The sequence below is a fragment of the Peromyscus leucopus genome, chromosome 1 (genome assembly GCF_004664715.2).
Source record: "Peromyscus leucopus breed LL Stock chromosome 1, UCI_PerLeu_2.1, whole genome shotgun sequence".
Lineage (NCBI taxonomy): Eukaryota > Metazoa > Chordata > Mammalia > Rodentia > Cricetidae > Peromyscus > Peromyscus leucopus.
In genome coordinates this window covers 6,292,730-6,320,371 of record NC_051063.1, presented here as the reverse complement: position 1 = coordinate 6,320,371, position 27,642 = coordinate 6,292,730, and the positions used below count along the sequence as shown (strand labels likewise).

The window sequence follows — 27,642 nt, the reverse complement described above, 5'->3', positions numbered from 1 at the left end:
AATCTTTTCTAGGAAAAAGAAAACCACAACAAAACCAAAACAAATTTCTGATTTCTTTTTCTTATTGCAGAGTGAAATGTGTATGGGTGGTAGAAGGCTGTAGTGTTTACAATTCCTGTCTCCCCTCCCCCTTAGGAAAAAATGTTCTCTCTCTCTCTCTCTCTCTCTCTCTCTCTCTCTCTCTCTCTCTCTCTCTCTCTCTCTCTCTCTCTCTCTCTCTCTTTCTCTCTCCCGCCCTCCCTCCTTTTCTTTTCTTTCCTATTTGAACCATTCTCAACCAGGGAGATCTCTTCTCATGCAATTTGCCCCCAGGCAATTCTTTGAGGGGGTCAGAAAACTTTGATTTGATTGTTCACAGTCTTCCACAAATTCATAACTGGTATTTTTTTACTCCCTCTTCTCTTTCCATGCCTTCTATTCTTTACTGAAGAATTGCATTTAGTCTGTTGCTTGTGAATGTCCCAGAAACATCCTCAGAGGCCTTGGTGCTTAGTGATACTTCAGGAAATCAAAGAGGAAAAGTGTAAACAGACATGGAAAGAAGGTAGGAAACTGTGGTCTTCCAAGCTTGTGTTCATAGACTGAAGAATGGAGCTAGGCAGTCTCAAACAGTGACGCAGCAATGAGCTCAGTGGGTACTTAAGTGAGGCTGAGTACTAAAGAGACAGGTAAGTTTAGCAAGAATAGAAGGAAATGGGGGCGGGGCTAGAACAACACCTCAGCAGTTAAGAGTGCTTGCTGCCTTTCCAGAAGACTGGAGTTTGGTTCCCAGACCCATTTCAGGAAGCTCATAACTACCAGTAGCTCCAGCTCCAAGGGAACTGATGCCCTCTTCTGGCCTCTACAGGCATCCGTATACACGTGGTAGACACTCATATACCTAGGTTAAAAAAAAAAATAAGTAAAAATCTTTTTAAAAAAGGAAATGGAAAAGTAAGTGCAGTCAGTAGTTTGTGCAGATTGGCAAAACCAGAGCAAGCTTGGAGAGAAGGGCAGGGGCCACAAAGAGGGACTCTTGGGCATGAGCCAGCCCACACTGTTCACTAGGTCATATCCTGTCACTGACAGGGCCAGAAATTCCTGTGACTCTGGACATGAAAGAAGATGGCTCCCTAAAAACAGACACCAGCAAGAACAGAACACAGATCAGACAACAACCTAGAGCAGTCACATAGAGATATCTGTAGGCTGTTACACTTTTCCTCAGAATCTTGCGTGTCTCAGATCGTTGAAAATAATATAAAAATTAATCTATATATATTTTGCTAAATCAAAGGGGAAAGGGAGAAAAGTTCCATGAAATTGTATCTGCTCAGAACAGTGCTGTAGGCAGTCATGGGAAAACCAAGCAAAGAATTGCGAGCCACATCTGCCAAGCATCTGTGGCACCACACACAATGTGCCTATTGTCTGTTCTCCAAAGAGACTGTTCCTTTGATCCTTCTCAGAGTGAAGGTGAAGAGCCTCTTCTGGAAATCCACAATACTGTGAGATCCCCCACTGACAGGCCACCCTCCACTTCTCTTTTTTGTGTGTAGAATACTGAATGTGAGTGTACATTGTATGTGTATATGTGTTGGGGTGCATGGGCATATGTGTGTGCACGTGTATGAGACCAGAGGTTGAAGTTGAAGAGTCTTCCACTTTTGCCCTATACCTTGTCATTTGAGACAGGGTCACTTAGTGAACTCAGAGCTCACTGACTGGCTAGATTGATTAGCCAGTGAGCTCTAGTAATTTTCCTGTCTCCTCTGTGACCACATCCACCTTTTATGTGGGTGCTGGGGAATCTGAACTCAGGTCTTCATGCTTCTGCAATGGGTACTTTACCAACTGAGCCTAGCCTGCTTAACTTTTCTTTAAAGAGCCATGTGGAAACTGGGAATACAACAAGCATGTGGCTATTGGGAATCGAGCCTCCATTGCACAATTGGCTATGCAACACTGAGTCGTCCCCTAACATAAAGCTGAACATGATGTGTCTCTGGCAAAGTACAATCCGCCCTCAACTTGCTTGATCTTAACAGTGACATTTTGCTGGTGGGGTTCAAGTTTAAGACAAGGCAGCCATGATTGGAGGCAAGCATTAATGGACGTCCCTGGAGAGGCCTGCCCAACTGGAGCTCAGATGGTGGGAAAGGCCTTGTCTATAGAAAGCCACAAAGACCCAGGCAAATGGAAGACATTTGGGTTGACATGGAGATAGATTGTTTGGGAAGGCTAGCAGGGAAAAGGAGAGATGGCAATTGTACATTTCAAGCATCTGCTTATTTTGTAATTATTAATTAGCACTGCAAATACAAAGTGAGTCACTGTGTGTGTGTGTGTGTGTGGTGCATGTGTGTAATGTGTATGCAGGGCTACATATTGAGGTGTCCTGCTCTATCATTCTCCAAATAGTTCTCTTGAGACAGGGTTTCTCACTGACCTGGAGCTAAGCAGATAGACAAGAAGACCTAGTTAGTGCTCCTCCTGTCTCTTCCCGACACAGCCCTGGGGTTACTGGTGCAGGTGTGTGGCCATATCCAGCTTTGCTTTACATGGGTGCTGGGAGCAGAACTCAAGTCTTCATGCCTCTGCAGAAAACATTTACACTCACTGGACAAAGTCACCAGCCCCAAACAATTAACCATGAAATTCTCTCTGCCAGATGGAGCAGAGGGGGGCAGGGCACAGCAGCAACCACCAAAGACGAGTTTCTGTCTGCGCACTGCCTGTATCTTTGATGATGATCTGAAGGCATTAATCTTGTCAAACTAATCGTCAGTGTGTTTGGGGATTAGCTCAGAAGCAATCACATGACTAGGTTTGGCCAAGGATGACTTCTTGTCCTCTCTTCAAGACCAAATTGCAATCTCCACATATTTGTAAGCTGCCTTTCCTCTCTGGAACAGTTTCATTTTATTGCACACTTCTAGTCTTCTGTGGTTTGACGTCCTCTATGAACAGTACACTGCAGGTGGGATGGGAACCAGGAACACAAACCCCATGTTTCCAGGTGGCCATCTCTCAGAATCCCCTGGCAGGGCACTCACTGTCTAACTCTGTCTCCACTGACTTAAGACTGCCCCATCTCAGACGCAGGACGTGCCAGTGAGGTGCACCCCAGACTTCGCCATAGTGGGAAACCACTTGCTAAGATCTCAAACCCATGTCTCTCTGCTAGGATGTCCTTTTCCTATCATGGATATCTCACCAAGAACTTTTTTTTTTCATGACTTCTTGTGCTTTATATCCTTCCAATGTCCTAAACTTATCATCTCTGCTGCAAGAGCTTCCTGCAAAGAGGCTTTGTACTTTTTTCATTTTCATTAAACTTTGTCAGGATGTTTTTTTGGTGGGCATAACAGGTTAGACACTTTAACAATCTCTCAACTCAAGATGACCTTCACTGCTGCACACAAGCTCTTTTGAACTTCTGGTCAACCCCTGTCATGCCCCCTAGCTATGTTAGCACAACTATTCTGTGTTTGTTTGTTTGTTTGTTGTTGTTTGTTTGTTTGAGACAAGGTCTCTATGTAGCTTTGACTGTCTTAGAATCACTTTGTAGACCAGACTGACCTCAAACTCACAGAGATCTGCTGCCTCTGCTTCCCGAGTGCTAGGATTAAGGGTGTGTGCCATCATGCACAGCACAACCACTTGTTTTAATTGATGTATGTTTATTATATGAAGTGATGGGCATCATAATGACTTTTGTTCAAATATATCATTTTCTTTGACTATATTTATTCCTCCTCCTCATCTCCTGCTCCTCCCTCCCCCACCCAACTCCTCCCTTCCCAGATAGTCTCTCTTATATTTTTATATCCTGTGCGAGTGTGTGTGTGTGTGTGTGTGTGTGTGTGTGTGTGTGTGTTCTAGGTTCTACATATAATAGAAAATATTTATTTTTATCAGTCAGGTTACTTCACTGAATACTATGATCCCTAAATTCATTTCTTTTCCTGCAAAAGACATCATTTCATTCTTTGTAGGTGGATGACACTCCATTGTGGGGATGAAGCAATGGCTCAGTAGTTGCAAACTTTTTCTGCTCTCCCTGAAGACCAAGTTAAGTTCCCAGAACCCACACTGAACAGCTTACAACCACATGTTACTCCAGTTCCAGGTGATATAACACTCTCTTTTGGTCTTCAGGAGTATGTGCACATGAGTGTAAGCATACACACACACACACACATACACACACACACACACACAATGGTGGAGGGAATCTTAAACAAAAGCATCCATTGTGTATATATACATTTTCTTTATTCCTAGCTAATATCTGTATTGATTCTACTTGGAGGATATATATATATCCTCTTTAGTGCTGCCTAAGTATAGGTGAGCCCAGGATAGCCTTTTTTGACGCCCCCCCCCCAACTAGCTATGCCTTCCCTTTCTTCGCAGTTCTCCTAATGGGCACCTGTTACCTCTCATCAATTTCTGGCTCAGATAATAGCTGTGTCTGTGTATGCCATTTCTCTTTGTGGTCCTTTAGGACTAATTGCTCATCACTGCATTTCAGTGCCTGTCACAGTATCTGGCATCAGGCAGATGTGGAATTTCAAAGGACAGCTTTCCTACAGAGGGTCTTTTCGCCCTCCTGCCCCAGTAGCTACCCCCTGTTTGTTGTCATGTTCCATGCATTCCATTACCCTCCCACCATTGCCTAAGATTTCATCTTCCTCTCTCATGGTTCCCTTTCTAGTCTCAACACACACACACACATTCATTAAAATCTAGAATTTGCAAGAGAGATGACTCACAGTATTTGTCTGAATCTGGGTTATTTCACATAACCATCTCCAGCTTGACCCACTTTCCTGCAAATGTCACCACTTAATTTTTCTCTACAGACATATAAAATACTATTTTTGTGTACATACTACATTTTTATTATCCAACCAGCTGTTGATAGGCTCCTAAGGCTGATTCGTTTCTTGGCTATTGTGAATAATGTAACAACAAACATAGTTGTGTAAGTATCTCTGATACATGTTGCGTTCTTTGGGAATATACGCAGGAGTTGTATAGCCGCGCCATATGTACTTTTATGTTTAGTTTTTAAAGAAACCGCCACACTGATCTCCATGGTGTTACACTAGCTTACATGCCCACCTTCAATGAACAAAAATTTCTTTTTCTTGCCAGTATCTTTCAGGCTTTGATTTCTTGATAGTATCAATTTTGTCTGAGGTGAGGTGGAATCTTGAAGCAAATTTTATTCATATTTCCCTAATGAGTAAAGATATTATATGATTTTATAAATATATATTGTGTTTCTTCTTCAGATAATTATCTAGGCAGTTTCTTATTTTATCAAATCAGTCCTTTGACAATTTGATGCACATATATACTGCATCTACTTGCTCTTCTTACTCTCCCACCCCACTTGCCCCTGCCAGTCTTTTCCCCAGATGCATGACTTTCTGTTTTATTGTGTAAGCCATTCAGTTAAGCCCTGTCTGTGTGACCATTGGATTGGGACTATTGAAACCTGATGGCATCATCAGGGGTACACAATTGAAGTCAATGACTCCATTTCCCTGACTCTATCTATGTAGGAAATAATTTCTCTATCCATGCATGACTGTTGACTGGCCAGTTCTTCTGAAAACCCAGTGCAGGCATATGCAGTTATTGAACTGCATTTTGCCCAGAGGATGATGTTTCACAGCCCTTCTCCTTGTCTTCAGGCTCTTACATTCTTTCTCTCCTCTCTCTGCAATGTTCCCTGAGCCTTAGAGGAGGTGGTATAAATGAGCTCAGCAGTCACTTATTCTCAGAACCTTGTGCAGCCATGCATCTCAGCTTCTCCTGAAGTTCACTGGGAAAAAAAGGCTTCTGTAGTTAGGAGGGACAGTGTCAATTGTCTATGGGTATAACTATACATATTTAGAAGGCAGTTTTGTGCTATGTCAATTCAAATAAACAACTAAATTAAGCCATACCCTAGTAATTAGATCATTTGTTGACTAGAAGATATACGATCGGAATGTTGGTGTTTAATTTGGGGAGTTTTTGTACATCCTAAATGTTAATTCTCTGTTTGACTTATAATTGACAAGGATTTCCCCTATGCTGTGGATTTTATCTTCACTTTGGTGATGATTTCTTCTGCTGAGCAGATGCTTTTAATTTCATGTAATTCCCATTTATCAAGCTTCAGGGTGATTTCCTGTGCAGATGGAGTCATTTCCAGAAAATTCTTGCCTTTGCCTACATCTTGAAGTGCTTCCTACTCGCAGTTTCCAAGTTTCGTATCTTTGCCCCCATTTTGTGTTGATTTTTACTCTACAAAGGAACTTTTAAAAAAATACAATAACTCTAGTTAAAAAACAGCTGCAAACTTTGGAGGGAGTTGTTTTTGTGAAGAATAGTCACAGAATGTGCCATGAGGGACATTTTCTGTTACTTGGATTAGCATACTTTAGCAGCAGAGGACATTGAGGTGCTTTAACACCAACTTCAAGAACAAAACTGCCTCCTTTGGCGTCCTCTGAGATAGGAAAGGGGGCCATTTTGATTTCTCATTGCAGAATTGGGGAAGTCAAAGGGTGAAGCCATTTGAGCAATGATTGTGGCTTAACTCAAGGATTTTTTTATAGCCTGAGTTTTGATACTTATTTAAAGGTATGTGAGAATAAGAGAGCATGACCCCACACAACACAAAAAGAGAGGATAATATATGCATGGTGTCTCAGGAATGCATGCTAAGACATTTGTAGGGATAATATCATTTGAACTAGCAACTAGTTAGAAAAAATAGTATGCTGTTTGCATGAATGTGATAGGAATGTTAATATTCTCTCTCCCCTTGGGTGACCCTGGTGCACAATCGTGTCGGGACCACTATCTACAGCTCTTTTGCTAGGTCACTCTCACCAAGTGTGAGCTGAGCCTTTGCTGTCTCACCTGTACGTGTCATGAAGCTGCTATGTGGATATAAAATCCAAAGGGTCACACACATAAAGTTCAGCATAGTATTATTTAAACATTAGACTTAGGCCAGGCAGTGGTAGTACATGCCTTTAATGCCAGCACTTAAAAGGCAGAGAAAGGTGAATCTCTGAGTTCAAGGGAAGCCTGGTCTACAGGGTAAGTTCCAGGATGGCCAAGGCTACACAGAGAAACTCTGTCTCAAAAAACCAACAAAAAAACAAAACATTAGACTTGGAACTAAGCACTATCTACACACAGACTCCCATGCCTTTGTCTGTGCTGTTTGTGAGTGGAGAGTCTCAGGATGGGCCTCTCTCTACTGGTTAATAAAAGCCTAACAGAGTTTAAATTAATTTTTTAAATTAGTTTCTTTAGAATGTCATATGTGCATTCAATTTATTTTTATCATATTCCCTTCCTCTCTCCCCTCTCCAACTTCTGAACTCATCCCATGTCTCTCTCCCAACTTCATGTCATATAACCCACTGAGTCCACCTAGTGCTGCCCATAAAGGCATGAATGTTGGGCCATTTACTAGAACTAGGTCAGCCTACCAAGGACCACACCCTGGAAGAAAACTGAGTCTCCCTCCTCTGGCAGCCATCAGCTGTCGATATCTCCTCAGCTGGAAGTGGAGGCTCATGTGCCCCTGCTCCATGCAGTCATGTTGACTAGCTTGATCTTGTTCAGATCATGTGCAGGTAAACACATCCACTGTGGGTTCCTGAGTGCAACAGTCCTGTTGTGTCCAGAAGACACTGTTTCTTCTTCAACCTTTGGCTCTTACAATCTTCCTCGATGGTTTCTGAGTCTTGGGAAAGATGGTGCAATACAGACGTCCAGTTTATGACCGGACACTCCACAGACACTTGTCTCCTGTACTTTGGTCAGTTGTGTAACGTTCTGTATTATCCACTGTCCACTGCACAAAGATGCTTCTCTGATGCGGGCTGAGAGAATTTCATATTTTGATAGCTCACTATGTCAAATGAAGAAGTATGGAAAACCTTGCTCTGTTTTATGCAGTGCTTCTTGTTCATTGGTTAATTATATGTTCCTTGAGATAGCCCAAAAGGAATCTAAATTGGCACAGGTCAAGCTATGTTTCAAACTCATAAAAAGCAGTGACTATTTCTGGGGAACTTACGTTAGTTTCATCATATCTACTTCTAGCTACTCCTCCTGCCTTCCTCATCTGGCTCGTTCTATGGCAGAACACTCTTTTCCAATGCCTGACACATACAGACTGCTCCATAGTGCAGTAGGTGGGGGATGCTACGAACGCCATAGTCTTAGATGGTCACGGCTCTTCTGAGGCTTGAGATATGAGACATCAGAGCTCCACAGGTGACACAGAACATGTGGCTTGTGTATTTCTCTGAATGGTTGATTCGAATGTGTCTTCTGCTGATGAAGGGAAGTTTCTTTTTTAGTTGGTGGTTTAAGTAATTTACTTGATTTTAAAACTTTGCTTAAATCTATTGTTTGCACTGATTACTTCTTTTTGTTCCCTTGTTACCATAACTCTAAGGATACTCACCTCAGGATGACACCTGCCCAAGCTGCATACCTTTGGTCTGATACAGGTCCAATCTTTCCTTCCCTTCCCTCTTTCTCTTACCTTCTTTCTCCCCTTGCTTTTCCATCCCCTTTCTTCCTCTCCTTCCTTCTTTCCTCCTGGTTTCCTCCTTTCTTCATTTGCTTCATCCCTCTCTTTCCCCTCACCCTGTCTTTCTTTCTTTCCTTTTCCATTTCTTCTTTGCTTCCCGTTGTGGATATATACTTTGCAGTGAGACTCCACTGGAGAAAACTAATGTTTCCTTTGCAGGTGAGCATCAATTGAAGGTAGCTTCTTGGTTAGGAGTAGGAGGCTGTTTTCCATTTCCCCTTCCTGTGCTAGGACCCCATCTCGCCTGACCCTGTGCAGACCCTGTGAATGCCGCCAGTCTCTGTGAGTTCATATGTACATCAGTCCTGTTGTATCTTGAAGACATTGTTAGAGAAGATGAGGTTTTTTAAGGGATATTTGCTCTGTGTTTTATTGTATATTTTCAACTGCCTTGTTCTTTTTAATGGTAATTCCAGTATCTGGAGATTTTTAATAACAATTTTTTTTGAATTTCATAAGATTACTGTATTTATATAATTTCCATTTAATTCTCCTTTCGTTTGCTCCTATACCCCAACTCTCTCTCAAGTTCATGACATCTTCTTTAATTATCGTTACTACATGTAATATATATGTGTATGTAGCCTGCTAAGTCCATTTAGTGTTACATATATGTGTGTGTGTGTGTGTGTGTGTGTGTGTGTGTGTGTGTGTGTGTGTGTATGCATTTAGGGATGACACCTCAGATTTAATCATCTATTGGGCAGGGACTTATCTTTAGAGAAGATTGATTCTCCCTCCCTTGGCAGCCATTAATTGCAGGTAGCTATTTATCCAGGAGTTGGTCCTTGTGAGATTTCCCCATCCATGTTGGCATGTCAGCTGGTATTGTCATTGTCTATGCCCTGTTTGGAAATATTGGAAAATATTTTTGAGATTTCATGGGCAAAACTCCGTGTGGTGTGTGTGTGTGTGTGTGTGTGTGTGTGTGTGTGTGTGTGTGTGCGCGCGCGCGCGCTCAACACTATCTCACAGCAGAAGTCCTGAATCTCTGACTTTTACAGTCTTTCTGCCTCCTCTTCTATGATGTTTCCTGAGCTTAATTGTAGGGGCTATGTTGTAAATATATTGTTTGAGGTTGGGCAATCCATTGCCAATTGTTCTGTGCAGTTTTTCTGGTTGTACATTCTTGTAATGGACTCTGTTTACTAAGCAAAGAAGTTTCTTTGACAAGGGATGAGAATTATACTTATCTGTAGAAATAAGGATAAGTATTTAGAATGCAGTTAGAAACTAAACTACAATGACTTAGGGAAATGACAGTAGTAAACTCTCCTCTACGGCAATGACCCCACCAACCATGGCTAACTGGCTGGATTTACAGTGCTGTGCATGAATGCCCTCCTATTGACTGGGCCTTAAGTCCAATTAGATGGCTTTCAGTTATCCCCAAGATATATGTGCTACTACTGGAACTATTGGGGATAACTTACTGTACTGGTCAATTCTGTAGCTTGTAGACTGTACAGCTGGGTAGGCTAGTGTTTATTTTTCTCCCTTGACAACTTGTATAACACTTTCAGATATTATGAGAGCTAGTCTTCAGGGAGAAGGCTTCTAGATCAGTTCCAGTTCAATTCTTCGAAGTCCTGTATCTGAAGTGTGTGTTGTCTTCAGCAATAGAGTCTTACCTGCAAATTCTGGGAGGGAAACAAGGACCACAGAAATAGATTATCTTGTTTAGGGAGTCTCGTATGCTACCCTGACCAACAACTCCAAAGGAGGTTTCCTATGCCTGTCATTAAATGGCTCTTTGGGTTAGCGTTATTATCCCAAGTGATGTTGCTTCATTTAAAATATATGTGCATTTTAAGTCCATGTGAAATCATGTTTCCATATGGCTCGTGTCAAACACCATTAGCATTATTTATCCCTCCTTCCTCCTTCTCCCTCTGTATTGGTCTTCCCTTCTGGCAGTCAGGGTCTCGCAGTTCTGTTTGTATGGCCAGGCTCCTGATTATGAGCATTTGGATCTGCATATTGTATTTCTTTTTACTATGAGCCATTTCTTTTCTTGAACACGATCTGTAGGATGTCTAGAATTTCCAGGAAGGTGATCTTTCATACCCATTGGGTCATATTCTGACTTGGTGTTGAACCCTTCACCACCCAGACAGTCTACACAGCATATTCAGCCTAGTAATCTACAGCTTTGTCAGGACTCCTCCCACCTCCACTCTGTAAAACCCACTTGTTTACTCCCCAGGTTGCCCAGCTGTGCTTTTTCTGGGTCTAGCTTATGCCACATTTTCACAAAGTCAGAGGACATACAATACATATAAAATTTATTCCAGTTCCAGTCCTTCAGTTATTCTAGATATGAGGGCCATACATACACATGTGAATATACACAATACTACCAGGTGCAGAAATCATTAGTAAACCTCATTTTTTCTCTTAACTACATTTTACTCTTTATCTTACAATTTTAAAATGATTTACTATTAGTATTATTTGAGAGAGAGAGAGAGAGAGTTATGCATCGATGAGTGCAGATACTTGCAGAGTCCAGAAGAAAGTGATTGATTCTCTGAAGCTAGAGTTGCAGACAATTGTGAGTTGCCCAGCATGGCTGCTGGGAATGAAGTCAAGCACACTCTTAACCACTGAGCTATCTCTTTTGTTCATAAATTTTTTTAGGCTTAATATTCATATCTTCTTGGCCTTTACACATTTTGAGATTTGCATAATCTAATTTTCTTTAGAAGATTTTTTTGGGAGAACTGTTTTTTATTCTAGGCTTAGAAAGTCTGATAAGAATCTTAAGAGATGGGACAAGAGAGATAGTTCAGTGTTTAAAAGCACCGGTTGCTATTCCAGAGGAACCAAATTCAGTTCTTAGCACCCTTGTGAGGCTGCTCACCACACCTGCAACTCTAGCTTCAGAGGATCCAGCATCCTTTTCTGTCCTTTGCAGACACCTGCATAAGGTGTCATCACACATACAAGCACTTAGATAAAAATTAAAATGTCTTTAAAAAAGAGTCTTAAGGGAAGATTTAACTGTGTTTTTGATGACCTTGTATTTAAAGATATTTGCCATCAGAATGCTGTCAAATAGTTTCTCCGTTACAAATTCTGTGCACTGACAGGTCATGTGACATTAGAGCACACACCTCCACTAGGAAGCATGGTTACAAAATCTCAACTTACTTTTCTTTGTACCCAAATGAAAGCCTTGAGAGAATCACAATTTTCTTTCTTGTGCAAAGGCTTCTCTTAATTCTGTAACACACTGAGGTGTAATTCCATTGAACTCTTAGATGTGTGAATGGGTCTCCTATCAAGCTCTCAGGTAGCCCCATTTTCTTGAATTCCATATGTTCTGTCAGAACCCAATATTTTTAGAGTTAAATAGATTCCTCCCATGTGTGAAAGCTATCTTCAGAGCTATATGTGTTCTTAGGATTGTTGTTTTCACATTATGCAAATTTATGTGCTAGAAATTTCCATTTTTGTTTGCTCAGAAATATATTTTAAGATATTTTCTGAAAATTACTCCACCCAGTACCATTTGTTGCTTTATAGAAGTTATGGTGTATGAACTTTGCCTGGAGAAGATGAGCAAGTATCTTTTTACCCCAGATAGAGCATGCTGAAAGACCAATGCACCAATCCCACTCAAGTCTAACTTGGTGAATCATTGACTTTCTAAGGGCTGCTTGCAGGGTCATGGGTGAGGATTATATACAAGACTATGGGCAGGTACAACACTGAAGAAGGTGTGGCTTCCGTGAGCTGTTCTCTCGATAATGCTTGTTTTTCATTTATTCTTCTCTAGTCCCTGATATTCATGGGTCCTGGGGTCCAGCCTCAGCTCAGGTTCAGGCCCTGAGCTGGAGGAGCAGCCTCGGCACAAGGAAAGCTTCTGACCACCAAGTGGATTGCACTCAAGTGGCCCCGAATAGCGTGGGCCATCTTTATTTATACTTAACAGAGTTGGTTTTTTTTTTTTAAACCAGGGTTACACGAACAGCTTTATTATTGACTTCTATTTTTTACTTTAAGAAATACATGACAATTTAAGGAATACATCATGATCATTATGAAAGTCCCCATTGTTCCCCTTTATGCTTCCCCAAATACACCTTCCCACCCCCTGCACAGCCTTATTCTAGACAGAGTTCAGCATTTTTGCAGCTTAACTGAATATCGAGTCGGACACATCCTGCTCTAATAACACTTATGTCAGCTGGCTGCCGCTTGTGGTTACAAAGTTAAAAAGTAATTGGCGTGTGTATAGTGCTTTAAGGACAACGATATTCAAACCCAGACAGTTCTTTCATGTCTGTATGTTTTTAGACAATTCCCTTTTCCACAAGAGGGTCCGATGTCTCAATCTCTCTGTAAAAGGCAGGCTTTGACAAAGCACTCTTTTCCCATCTCACCATACCATACTTCTTCCAGTTTTGCATCTTAGAGCATACCAGATCCTACCAAAGATTCTATGGTTGGTGTCCAGAGAACTTACTCTCAACAGCTGGCACTATGTGTAGTCCTGAGGCCTTTTTCCTATTCTGTGTAGGCATGTGGGACATGGTGAATGTTCCAAATATTGTTTTCTCTTATGTACCTAACTATCTCTATTGAGTCAGAAAAGTTTCCAGGATTGGGAGTTGTAGTTAGCAACTCCAGATAAGAGATTTGAGAAACATTAACCCCCTGCTGAATCTAACGGGGAAAATATTAAAGAAAGAACAGAATTTCCAGGGGAAATTACAGCTGTTGCATGTATAACCAACAAAGTGAAACTAAAAACCACCCAAAGAATCACCAATATAATGAGAGAGAAAAGAGCCTGCAAACGGCATGAATTTTGCAAATTCCTACACTGTCCCATGGACTGCTGGTCCTTGCCAAGTGAGAGTCTGTTTCCACGGGTGCCTTGCCCTGAGGAAACCTGTTGGACAGGCAGTCTTATGCTGATCTGAGACTAAACTGCACTGCTCCCAGCATCTCCCCCTTTTTTATTTTTTAAAATAATGAGGCAGGTGTCACAGGTCACAGCATGCAATGCAGAACTCAAATGTTTGATGATGACTGGGAAAAGAACAAGGATCAAAAATAATCCTACTGTAATGTCCAGATTAACAATAAAAGGCCTAAAATCCTCAGAAGAAACATAAGACTAGATAGAAGAAAGGAAGGAGGCAGCAATTCCTTCTGGAGAAGGAATTTGTAAGTGAGCATGTGAGATAGAAATCCGATGATGTAAATCATGAATATTAATATCTAAATCAAAACTATTTCAAATTTCCTTAATATGTGCCTGAATCTGCTTCCAAGTAAAATCAGTGCCATTATATGGCAAGGGAGTAACACAAATCTATTTTTACGCTGCATGACAAGAGACCAAGTCTGACATACATTTCAAATTTAGGTGCTCATGTATAATATAGCCTCTTCTAAAACATTAACCCTATCCACTAACACTTAATCTATGCCTTTCTGTGTAACAAGTGCCAGAGAAACATTTTTGATAAATTATTAACATGATCAGCTGTATGAACTTGCTGTACCAGAGCAGTGGTAGATGCTGCCGCAGAAGCTACAATAGATATCAGGGCAGTAATGCCCAAAATCAAAGCTGCAACAAATCACTTTGGATGAAAAAGAGCTTGGGAAACAGTCTCTAAGACATAAATACCAGGATCATCAAACCAAGGCAAAGGTAAATTTACAGGAAGTAAAACAAAAAGAGGTTGTCTAAAATCAGGAAATTACCTGGAGTAAAAGTATGATCAATACAGTTAGTAATAACAGTAAATATGTGGTTTTACAATATGCAAAAAAAACCAAAATCTCCACATGTCAGCACAGCAAAAGGAACAGTAACACAGGCCTGAAGGCCACTTATGATTGTGGAGGATCGTAGAGGCCTTCTAACATAAGTACCATTGCTAGCTGTAAATAACTTGAATAAATGTCTTTGAAGAACAGGATGAGGTCAATGTTTGGCCAAAACATAGGGAAAACCCATTCAGGTATAAACCAATACAGATTTCCCACTATTAAAAATTGTTTGTTCCACTGAGAAAATCCTTGTTTATTGATAGTTAGATATCATGTATAATCATTGGCAGGACTAGAAACAGACCCATTATAAATTTTATTTTGGACATCCCCAGGGGAACAAACAACACCCCTATCAGAAAAACACAAGGAAACTAACTTGGACACCCTTAACGGGACCAATAGACTCCCATGAATAATTGTATTTGTCCTAGGGCAAGCAATCCGGAACCCCTTGGGGAGGTCTCTCTTTAGTGGTAGCCAATTGAGTTGGGAGGGTTTCATCAGCCCCTAAGACAAAGGAGAATAAAACAAATATCCCTTTTATTATCCTTATTTTTTCTAGGAGAGTCAACCACCTTTGTCCCACAAGAGAGGGAAACACATGCAGGTTCAGAAGTGACATCAACTGAGAAGCAGATAGGCCAGGCATCTGCATGTCATGTATAGTTTAGGAGACCAGAAATCTTATGATGAACAACAGCCTCTCTATCTCCCCTCTCTATATCAGCTTAGAGTCATGAACCATCACTCTCATTTCCTCAAAATCCCAAGCTGCGGGGTGAAACAGAGGTGGCTCCAGGATGTTAAGTCCACAACTGTTCCTGAGCAGCACACACTGGTAATAAAGATAGCAATGCCTGCATGGGGAGCAGAGCAATCAGCCAAAATCAGAGATGGAGGAGTGACTTCACCACCCTGATCAATCACAAGATCCTCAGTCATATGTCCCTGGTTTGGAACTCAACATCCCAGCCCTCCTGTTGAATGAGTGACCACTTCCTGTTGACACTGGGGCATCGCTGGGGACCCAAAAGACTGGAATTTTGGCCAAGTCCTGTAAGAGCAGGCTGCTCTATTCGCTGTCTAGGCTCTGCCAGATCGTCTGAGGTTAGGGATGTGCAGACAAAGTTGAAGAAGTCTTTTAGTCTTTACAATATGCAAAAAAAACAAAATCTCCACCTGTCAGCACAGCAAAAGGAGCAGTAACACTGGCCTGAAGACCACTTATGATTGTGGAGGATCGCAGAGGCCTTCTAACATAAGTATCATTGGTGGCTGTAAATAACTTGAATAAATGTCTTTGAAGAACAGGATGAGGTCAATGTTTGGCCAAAATCATAGGGAAAAGATATATATTAAAGGCAGGAAATACAGTTAAGGACTTGGGGGAGAGGGTTTCTTAAGTGTACATTTGAAACTTCCAGGTCCATGGTCCTGGCAGCTGGAGGAGGGGTGTTCCAAAATCAGGGAAAGGAGAAGAGTTCCCTCCCCACCAGGAATAGGTAGATGGGGAAATAGGTTGTTGATTGGCAATACTTATCTGAAATCACTTTGACCTGTGAGAGGAGGACCCAAGTTGATCTCCTGAAGTTTAAAAGAACCTTTATCTTTAGAGGCAAAAGTTTTAGATATGTTAGCGCTATTGTTGTTTGTAGTCTGTACTGAAATTCACATTGTAGGAAAGGCAGTAGACTCATGCCTTTGAGTCATAGTAAAAGTTTGTGAACCTAAAATAAATTTGTTTCAAAGCATTAACATTTTTCAGAAGACTGGGTGTATATAGATTAGAAAAATGTTTTAGTACAATGAGAAACATTTTTAACTCTGTATTTAGAAACAACCAAAGGGAAATTTAAAATCTTAAGCTTGTAACTATGACAGTAGTCAGTGTTTACCAGAACTAGATTAACAGATTATCAGAACTTAATTTGTTAATGTTAGAACTCTAAACCTTTGAAGTTTTAATGTAAAAATAGCATAGTGAGGGAAAAAAATCTGAAACATTTTTATATACCTTAAGCCATCTTTTTATACCCTCATAAATTACATCCACATACCTCAAAACAGTTTTCAGACCCTCATCAACCAAGCTTTCATGTCCTCAGGCATCTATAACTTGTATTTACATACTTTAAGTTATATATATATATATATATATATATACATATATATACATATATATTTAGACCTAAAAACATGTTTTAGATCTTTATAGCTTATGTTTATATCTTTATACCTTGTATAAACTTTTCACCTTTTTTATTCAGTTGCTTACCATGAGACATAGGTGGTTGATTACTAAAATATTTATTGTTAAGCAAGTTATTTTAAATAAAGGGATAGTAAAAAGTTACTTTGAAACCTGTTTGGAGTTCTCTTTTTTGGAATCTGGTAGCAAAGCAAGCTGTTTTAAGACCTAGTAATAGCTTTAGGGAAATGAGCCTTGTGACCTGATTTTTACAAAAAAAAAGAGAACTGAGAAGGCACCTGAAGTCTTGCAAAAGGAACTGGGTGCTGGATGCTCTTAAAGCTACAGTCAGTCAATATCCTCAGAGATCTGAAAAGGACAAATTATAACTGGAAATATAATCTAAATAGTCTATGCATCAATTAAAATGACTGAGACACATTCCTTAGACAGGTTAACCAAGGCTCTGGTGATCTCCATAGATTTGTTAGGGGCAGTAGTTGTAGTTCTTTGGCTGTCATACAAGACAACCTGTAATCTTTAGCTGTCATACAGAGCAGCGCAGGCCTTTGGTTGTCAGAACCAGGTCTGAGATTTTTTTTTTTCTTCTGTAAAGGAGCAACTTAAAGCATTGGCCTCACCTTGACCAGGCAAAGTAGGGTGATCAACCCAAAAGTGTCCACAGTTTGGGCAAAGCTCTGGCAACAAGAGAGGCATGGGACAGTTTTACCCAGTGGTTAGTGTTACCATAATCCAGGTAGAGTTGTCATGCCCAATTTTTTTTCCTTTTGAATACCTTAAGGATTCCTGCTAAGTAGGGCAGTTCTGTCTATTATTGGAAACTTAAATATTGTATTTTGTAGATCTCTGAAGCATATATTTTAATAGAAACTTTATTTTTAATTACTTGTTTTAGGCTTAACTTTGAAAACATATATAGAGAGTTAAGTAGGGCTTATTTTTATAATTAATAAAATTAGTATTTAGCAAGACTATAAGCATAATTTTGAACATATTAAAGAATTTGATCATTTATAAGGTGACTAACCATTAACTTGTATTTTTTAATTATCCTTAACAGTTTACACTAAATTAATAGCTTTTATAATACCAAGACTTTATGTGCCATCTCTGTTAGGACTAGCCTTTAAAAGTAATTATCTTGAATTATTTTGTATCAAAACAAAACTTTTAATCATAGATACAGTCCATAGAGAGACTGGTAACCTTACCGACCTTTTTATAATGCACCATGAATGAAAAATGGACTCAGCAAAGAAACCAAAATAGTCGCCCCACAGGTGAAAAGGGAAAATGTTCATTCCAAACTGCCAAGGCTGTCTCCTGAGAAAGAGGGGAGAAATGACAAGGGAAAGAGTTTTAGGCTTAAATGAGAATTGGAGAATGCAGACAGCTCTTAGGGGGAAGTGAAGGAGTTCCAGGAAAGAGCTGAGAATAGTTAAGAGAAAGCAGAAAATGTAAGTGGCAACGAATTTCAACCCAGTTGTCTCCAAATGAACTGAAAGATTTGTCAGAGAGAAATGTCCCAAATCACAGAGAAAAGGAATCCCTCTCCTTGTTCCACGTGATGGGAGCCCAGTAGGGCAAAAGGAAGCTTCCTGGCACTCCTGTCTGGCTGTCACAGTAAAAGTAAACAAAGCAGGGAGTAGGAAGAGAGACTAGTGGTTAGAGCAGGAAGGGGAGCAAACAGCTGGAGAAATGAATGAGTAAGATTGTCCCAAGTGCTGGGATTAAAGTAGGAACAGGGGATCGCCTTTTGGAATTTCTAATTTAGTGTCAGGGTCGTGGCAGAGCACCATAGACACTGTCAGCAAGGCTTTCTTGGTTAATTCAGCCAAGCAACCATTCCAAGCCATTTGCCCACACCCATGAGCATCTCATAAGTTAACTCTTTCTTCTCTTTCCTCGATGAATCATCCTGCTAGTGGGCCTGACACACAGCACAACGGCAACAAATCCCATTGCATCGCCCCACCTCCCCCCACTCCACCCCCACCCCACACCGTTGTTTTTTTGTTTTTGTTTTTGTTGTTGTTGTTTTTTCTTTTTGAGACAGGATTTCTCTGTGTAACAGCCCTGACTGTCCTGGAACTCACTCTGCAGACCAGGCTGGCCTCAAACTCACAGAGATCCACCGCTGGCCCCTTTTTAAGTTTCTCAGGGGGTCGTGTGGGGTGATTTATAGTCAGGCATTGCAGGGAGTGCCAGTCAGAATTATGATGCTTTGCTGCCTCTCTCTTAGATCCTAAATGAAATAGCAATGGTGTACCCACTATAGGAAACCAAGGACAAACTTTCTAAATAGACTGTAAAAACTCGATGACTTGACTGGTAGAAACTTTTAAACCTTTTGCTTTAACCATATGCTTAATAAAATCTGTATAAAGAGCAGGTTCCTTTGAACCACACTGTCCCATTTCTGTTGGAACAGGGCACTCACTTCTCCAAAGTTCTTTGATTACCTGTCCTTCCCTAAACCAGGGGCTCTCCTGGCAGGTCTGCAGCACCCTTAGACAGGATCCTATCCCCTTCAGTCCCAATACATACCACCTTCAGGTCCCTGTTTGTGGTGCCATCCTGCTGGGGTCCAGCCTCATGGGGAAGAGACAATGATGCAAGGAAAACTGACCACCAAGTGGATTGCACTCAACTGGCCCCAAATAGCTTGGGCCATCTTTATTTATACTTAACAGAGTTGGGTTTTTTTAAACCAGGGTTACATGAACAGCTTTATTATTGACTTCTATTTTTTACTTTAAGAAATACATGACAATTTAAGGAATACATCATGATCATTATGAAAGTCCCCATTGTTCCCCTTTATGCTTCCCCAAATACACCTTCCCACCCCTACATAACCTTATTCTAGACACAGAGTTCAGCATTTTTGCAGCTTAAATGAATATCGAGCTGGACACATCCTGCTCTCATAGCACTTATGTGAGCTGGCCGCCCCTTGTGGTTACAAAGTTAAAAAGTAATAGACACGCGGATAGTGCTTTAAGGACAATATTCAAACCTAGACAATTCTTTCATGTCTCCATGTTTTTAGACAATTCCCTTTTCCATAAGAGGGTCCAATGTCTCAATCTCTCTGTAAAAGGCAGGCTTTGACAAAGCACCTTTCCCCCATCTCACCATATCATACTTCTTCCACCAATATAAGCTCCTATGAATGATAAAGATGGATCTGTTCATCCCGCATTTTACATTGTAGTTTTTCCTCTTGGAACATACTAGATCCTACCAATGATTCTGTGGTTGGTGTCCAGAGAACTTATGCTCGACAGTTGGCACTATGTGTATTCCTAAGGTCTTTTCTCTATTCTGTGATTACTCTCCTTTCCAGAACTGTGAGAAATGGTTAATGTTCCAAATATTTTCTCTTATATACCTAACTATCTCTATTGAGTCAGAAAAGTTCCCAAGATTGAGAGTTGTAGTTAGTAATTCCAGATAAGAGATTTGAAAAGCATTAGTCCCCTACTGAAACATGGGGGAAAATATTTGAAAAGGAACATAATTTCCAGGAAAAATTACAGCTGTTGCATGTGTGACTGACAAAGTAAAACTAAAAACCACCCAAAGAATCACCAATATAATGAGAAAGAAAAGAGCCTGCAAACTAAATGAATTTTGTAAATTCCTATGCTATCTCATGGACTACTTACTGGTCCTTGCCAAGTGAGAGTCTGTTTCCACAGGTGCCTTGCCCAGAGGAAACCCACTGGACAGGTAGTCATATGCTGTTCAGAGAGTAGGATGCACAGCTCTCAGCAAATGGGGCCCTAGAATTTTCCAGTGTTCCATATGAGCCAGGCAGTCAAATACTGACTTCTCTCATGTTAACTCACTATTCAGCCTTTGTCTTTGGAACTTTTTGTGTCATTTTGTGTCATTTCCACAGCAACCAAATTGATCCCATCTATCCTCACGATTTTAACATACTATATCCTGTAAGAGCTTCTTTAATTTCCTGTTTAAAGTCTATCCCAATTCAAGCAGTTTAGACAAAAATAGTCTCTGATTATCATAGTTTCCTGTACAGGGCGTCTGCATGCTGTATCATGGCTTTCCCCCTTTTTACATTATCTTCTATCATGTCTCCCTCACTCTCTCCCTCTTCACTATCCAATTCTTCCCCTGGGTTACATGTTTTTGGATCCCAGGAGGGTCTATTTACCATGGATCTAAGTTGTGTTCTCTTTCCCTTATATCTCCCAGAAAGAACCCATGAAACCAACAGCTCCACCTCATCTTCCTTTTCTTGTCAGTTCAGAGGCTGCTGTGGAGGGCAGTATCTGCATGCCTTTTTCTCATCGAAATTATTCCTTACACAGGCAAGTTCTTTATGAGTGGATAGTTCAGCCTTGGTTGCATGTGATATTTCCAAGAGCAAGGTCCACGTAATTGATGCCACAGTCTACTTACAATCCCACCCAATAGTGCTACTTTCAGGGATTGTAATAGATCCTCTAGTCCACCAGTCATTTGAGAGGCATCCACATATTCACTCCTCATACTTACAGGGAGTCTTGACACTCCATTCCACATATAGGAAGACAGTAACTCTAGGATTTTCTCTAACAAATATTCCACTTTCAGATAATTTTGTCTTAGTTACATGTCTTCTCATTCATAGCAGGGATGGTGCCATTACTACTGCAGCAAAGATGCATGCATGCTATTCTATGCCACCTTAGGAAGAATGGCTGCATTAGAATTGCCCCATGGTTGTTCCACCCTCAGGAAACTTAGCTTCAGTTTAGCGCCTCATCACCAACAGCAGAGACAGTGAAAGTGCTCCTCCTAACTAAGCTTGGATTCTGCCATGCCTCATGTTTGAGCACCAAGGGTTTTATAAACATTTTCTGCGAGACATGAACAAACGTCCACTCACCTATTGTGTAGCAGTTTCCAAGAAATTGAAATATTTCATTCTGCAGGGAAGTTCATTTAATATAGGAAGTAAACAACTCAAAATAGCTTTAGGATGTCCCTGAAACTGACTAAACTCACTAGGTCCCTCCCTTACTAAAAGTTTATAAGCAATAAAAATGGCTAAAAGTTACTCTCAAACAATCCCAGGCTCCTGGAACATGCAGAGACTAGCCAGCTGCCTGGAAGAGGCTCAGAACAAATGTGCCTCCTGGAAAGGACACCTTCAGACTTGGTGGGCTCTCTGCAGTCTGTGCAGTATGCTCCAGGTTCCCAGATTTTGTGATCTGTCATCCATGCTGGGGTGGGTTTTGGTGATACATCTCTCTTTGTGTCGTTTCTGCTTATGTCAGTAATCCATCCCTCATATTCTTGTAAGTAACCTCAATAAAACTCATTGGTTCACCAAGTTGGACTTTGGTATTAGTATTTCAGTCTGTCCTCAGTTCTGTATTAGAGGTGAGAGGACATTTGTTCAGGTTTCCCCAGTAACAGTGTCACACAACATCATTCCAGATAGATCACCAATGACTGAAACAAAGATGTGATCTCACCCAAGTGTAGAGTCATATCATTAAAATCCTTTTCTCCATTCACTTGCAGGCTATTTATGTATCATTCTGAAAATAAAAGCCTAGAATACAAGTTCTAGAACAAACCCTCTATTACATATTTTCTTGGCAGATAATTCAGGTCAAAGTTTAGAATGACACTTTCTCAACATTCTCATCTTCATTTTTTTGGAACTTGTCTAAGTACCATGTCTTAGGGTTTCTATTGTAATAAAACACCATGACCAAAAGTGACTTGGGGAGGAAAGGGTGTTGTAGAATATAATTTTAAGATGTGTTACATGTGTTTATGCTGTGGAATATTTGTTTAATGATGCAAAGATGTGTTGCATTCTTTTATGTTGTATTCAACTCCATGAAACTGTGTTACTTTGCCCATCTAAAACACCTAATTGGTCTAATAAAGAGCTGAACAGCCAATAGTCAGGCAAGAGAAAGGATTGGCAGGGCTGGCATGCAGTAAGAATAAATAGGAGGAGAAATCTGGGAAGAGATCAAGGAGCAAGAAAAGAAGGGGCCAGACACCCAGCCACATAGCCAGACATAAAATAAAAGGAAAGAAAAGATATGTAGAATTAGAGGAAGGTAAAAGTCCAGAGGCAAAATATAGATGGGATAATTTGAGTTAGAAAAGCTGGCTAGAAACAAGCCAAGCTAAGGCGAGGCATTCGTAAGAAAGAATAAGCCTCTGCCTGTATTTATTTGGGAGCTGATGGCAGCCCCCAAAAGAATCAACGAGTAAAAAACAACCAACAACAAAAGGATTTATTTCAGCTTATGTCTTGTAGTCCAGCATGAAGGAAATCAGGAAAAGAACTCAAGGTAGGAACCTGGAAGCAGGAACTGAAGCAGAGGCCATGACTGAGACTCTGCTTACTGTCTTGCTCCCTACTACTCAGACTAATTTTTGCATAGTACCTAGAGCCACCAGTACAGGGGTTGCAATGCCCCCAGTGAGCTGGGCCCTCCCACACCAAGCATTAATCAAGAAAATGTCCTACAAACTTGCCTACAGGCAACCTGATGGATGCATTTTCTCAATTACAGTTCTTTTCTCTGGATCACACTAGCTTGTGTCAAGTTGATTTAAAAACCAACCAGGACACATCTCAAGAGTCTGAAGTCTCAGACAAAGCAGCCATTATCCTGTTTGAGATGTGGTGACTGAGAAGGACCATTGGCCTTGTGCTTGGTCCTGTTTTCTTTGGCTTAGTATCTGAAGTTCTGAAAGAAAGAGTAAGAGTTGAGAACTTAAGAACAAAAGACTGTTACCACAACAAAAAAGGAAATGGTGTATTAACTGCTCTATAAGGCCATGCTGGCACAGGAGAGGAATCAACTTCAAGACTAAAGGAGACAGGACACAGGATTCACATAGCATGTGCCAGCCCTGGAATTCCATGGAGTGACTCACTTGCAGTTCCACCACAGCATCAGGATATTTGAATCACATTAAGTATAAAGACTTCCAGTCAACAGAGTCACTAGCCTGACAGATCTTTAACAGTGGCAATGAGAAAAGCACCTCTTCTTACATCGCTTAAAAGCATCTTTGATGTCCTTGTTCCTGAGACTGTAAATCAGAGGGTTCAACATAGGAATCAGCACTGTATAAAAGATTGATGCCATCTTGTCATAGCCCTGAGAACTGTCAGAGCTGGGGCGCATGTAGACAAAGAGTCCTGATCCAAAAAAGAGAGTGACTGCTGTCAGGTGAGAGGCACAGGTATTGAAAGCCTTGGCCCTGCCATCTGCTGAGCTGATCTTCAGGATTGTGGCAACAATATAAGTGTAGGATATCAGGATGACCAAGACGGATGCCACCCCAAAAATCACTGCTATTACAAACTTCAGAACTTGCAGGGGGAATGTTTCAGAGCAGGAGAGGACTAATAACTGAGGGAGGTCACAAAAGAAGTGGTTGATAACATTTGGCCCACAGAAATGCAGCTGAAGTATAGCACACAGTTGTATCAGTGAACCAAAGAGACCAGTGATATACGCTCCCACCACCATCTGCACACAGAGGGAAGGGGACATAATGGCTGTGTAGAGCAGAGGATTACAAATGGCAGCATACCGGTCATAAGCCATGGCTGCCAGAAGACAGCACTCAGCCAGACCCAGGCTTGAGAAGAAGAAGTATTGCATGGTGCACCCCAAAAAGGAGATGGATTTAGGCTTCTGGAAGAATCCTGAGAGCATTTTAGGGGTTGTAGAGGAAATGTACCAGAAATCTAAAAATGACAAGTTGCTGAGGAAGAAGTACATAGGTGTATGTAGGTAAGGGTCAATCCTAATCAAGATGATGAGGCCCAGGTTCCACACCACTGTGGAGAGATAAATTCCCAAGAAGACAACAAAGAGAACCAGCTTGAGCTTGGGAAAGTCTGAGAATCCCACAAGAATGAACTTGGTGATGGCTGTACTGTTCCTTCCTCCGGTCATGGTCTTGGAGCACCTTAAACCAGACAGACAGGTTTAAACCTTAAACCTGTAGACAGATACTTGAATTAAAAATGATTGTTGAACATTATGGATCTTCCTTGTTTAGAGTACAGTACTGGATGAAAAACAATCCACAAACTAACTTTAACAAAATCAAGATACAAGTATTATTCTGAAAATTACTAGAAAGCCTTTCTACTACTTCACTGTTTGAACTACATTCTTACAATTCTTCCTACACATACAACAGATGATGCCAAATTTTTGTCCAAATGTTGACACTTATTTACACTAGTATAAAGATTTCATGACAGTTTTTCTTGTTATTTTCTTATCAACATTGCATATAATTATTTAGATTGAGTCTTTGACAATCTTACCGGTGATTATTTCATTGTTTTAAATTTGTATTTACTGTCTCCCTTTTTCTCCTAGATTTGTATATGAGGCTTTCCATCAAATAAATAGTTTTACTTCACCATCCCCCAATCTGGACAATTATTTTCCAAGTTTACCACCTTTGTGATAACATTGTCAGTATGAAGTGCATTCAACCTTTTAATATATCCATTAATTTTATTTTTATCTATTCAACTCCATGTGATAATTATGGTCCTTGCATTGGTGTTACACTGAAAAATATTTATTTATATAATTTGATAAGATTCTTATGTGTATTTTCTTTTAGTTTTATATTTATGTTAATTTTTGAAAAAATAATACATTGCATGAAGTGTAAATATGGGGTTATTTTTCTAAATTTATTGACACTCCTCCCACTACAATGAATTAAATGATTTGCCTATCAATTAAAATCACCTTTATAATAAGATCAATTACAAACTTCCCATTTTTTCAATTTTTAATCTTAATTCACATGCCACCTGTTCAGTTCCATGCCATTTTATAATTAGTTAGGATCATATTTTATTAGTAAGACATGGAGCATTGTAATAACTGCCACACATGCCTTCATTTTCCAGAGATCATTTTGATGGTTCTCATGTTCATGCCTTTCAAAGATCTGTATAATGACTCCATCAAAGGAAATAAAACTAGGATTCACACTCCATTTTACTTTTCATTAGTCTAAGGATAAATAATATATAAGTTGATAAGTGAAGATATATAAGAGGTAATACTAACTCTTAATAATTCATTACTGCTACACTTGATGGGAGGACCTGGGTCTAGAGACACCAGCTCTGGATTCCAAGGTCTGTCTCTGGGTCATTCCGACACCTCTGGACTTTGGTTTCTCTGTTTCAAAATGAAATCATTGTAGTTCTTTCTCTTTTTCCTGTATAAAAACAATAATTGTGGTGAGAAATCACACAGAAAGAACTGTGGTCTGATAGACTACAGCAATAGTAACATGAGTTCAGCAACCAAAGAAGAGGATAAATTAACAGACTACAAAAAGGAAATTGCATTGGCCCATGCCATTCATCAGTGTACATAAGAAGGACACATCAAGGTCCGGGCTACCTTCCACTGTGAAACTGACTTATGGGCTGCCTATCTTTAAAACACATTCAGTAAAGACAGAACTAGTTTAAGTGAATTATTAAAGAACTTTTACTTCAGGAAATTAGGTAACACATTGAAAATACTAATTACTGTGGTGCTTCTGTGGTTTATTTTCTCAAGTCTATTCTCCAGACACATATGTCATGGAAACCCTGACAATTGAATATTATGCTTAAAGTATTAAGAAATGCATTCAGTGAAGATTTTTTATCTTCCATATGTTTAAGTGAATAGATCTTTTAAATGAAAACATCAAAAACACGATTTTTAATCTTTCAAATGAATGTCATCTCTCTTCTGGTTCACTGATGGGAAGCGAAGATAAAAAGGTATTCAGATGACAATGCTGGCGACGATACTGCTTCCACAGTGGAGAAAGACTACAAAATTGGAAGAAACAGAAAGGACGTTCCCACAATAGTTCCTGCAGTTACTTTTACTTCATTTCCTGGTGTCCATTCAAGATGAAATTTACATTCTGGAATGCCATAGTAAATGTGGCTCCTTCACGCTACTGTAAGTCAGTGAAACAGATCAGCTGGCCCAATAGCCTGATGACAACTTAATCACATGTAGTATCACAGAGATGATGTCAACTGAGGTATAAACAGAGCATATAAAGGTCAGGTTTGGGGAACTACAGAAGGCTCAGCAGTGAAGAGGGCTTGGTGCTCTTCTAGTGGATCCAAGTTTGGTTCCTAACCCACAGCAGGTGGCTCCCAACTGCCTATAACTCCAGCTCTAGGAGATATGACATCTTCTTCTGGCTTGTCTGCATAAGCATGCTCATATCTCTCTCTCACTCACACACTCACTCACACACACACACACACACACACACACACACAAATAAATAAAAAGTAAAAATAAATCTTTTTTAAAGGATCAAATTGTTGATTTTATTGTTCTAAGTTTTCTTTTACTGTGGAAATTCATTACAGGCACAATGTTTTCAGACTACCATAAAAGTAAAGAATTATGTAAAGTAATTTTTAGGAGTTTGAAAAAAGGCACACAGCCAGTTACTCAACACAGAGACACCATTCCTATACTTCTGAAAAAGTAAAAGGCAACAGTAATAAATTATTCATAGGATTAGAGCCCAAGGGGTCAGGCCCAGGGACCAAGGTACTTAGAAGTGAAGGGACAAAGAACCAGTTCTTTATTTTCATTTGTGATCTTTCTCTCATAATATAATAAAATGTCATAATCTTCTAAATAAAATTTCATATTGTATGAGCTAAATGGTTTATTTTGTTTCTCTTTAATTCTGAAACCCAAATTAAATCTTGATGTAGGAGTCACAGAAAATGTTTTCCTGTTGTGCAAATAATATGGTATTTGTTGAAATCTAACATCTGCAAGGTACCAATAAGACTGTCATTTGGGAAACAGCAGAAGGAAGATTAAATAAGTTCTTCAAATGGCTCCAGGAACAATCCATCACTATTTTTTAATATGTTTTCAGAAAAGAAGACAAAGGAAATAGGCAATTTAATATGAAAAAGGAAAGACACAATTTGTGAACTAGAGCTTATTTTCTCACC

The 27,642-nt window shown here is 40.1% G+C and overlaps 1 protein-coding gene across 1 annotated transcript; it reads right to left on the bottom strand.

Annotated features, from left to right (window-relative positions):
- Positions 1-23,617: 23,617 nt before the first annotated feature.
- On the bottom strand, positions 23,618-24,565 carry LOC114703482 (olfactory receptor 1440). The gene has a single exon (XM_028884329.1). It carries the CDS (start codon positions 24,563-24,565, stop codon positions 23,618-23,620), a length of 948 nt encoding a protein of 315 aa, XP_028740162.1.
- Between the last annotated feature and the right edge of the window lie 3,077 nt (positions 24,566-27,642).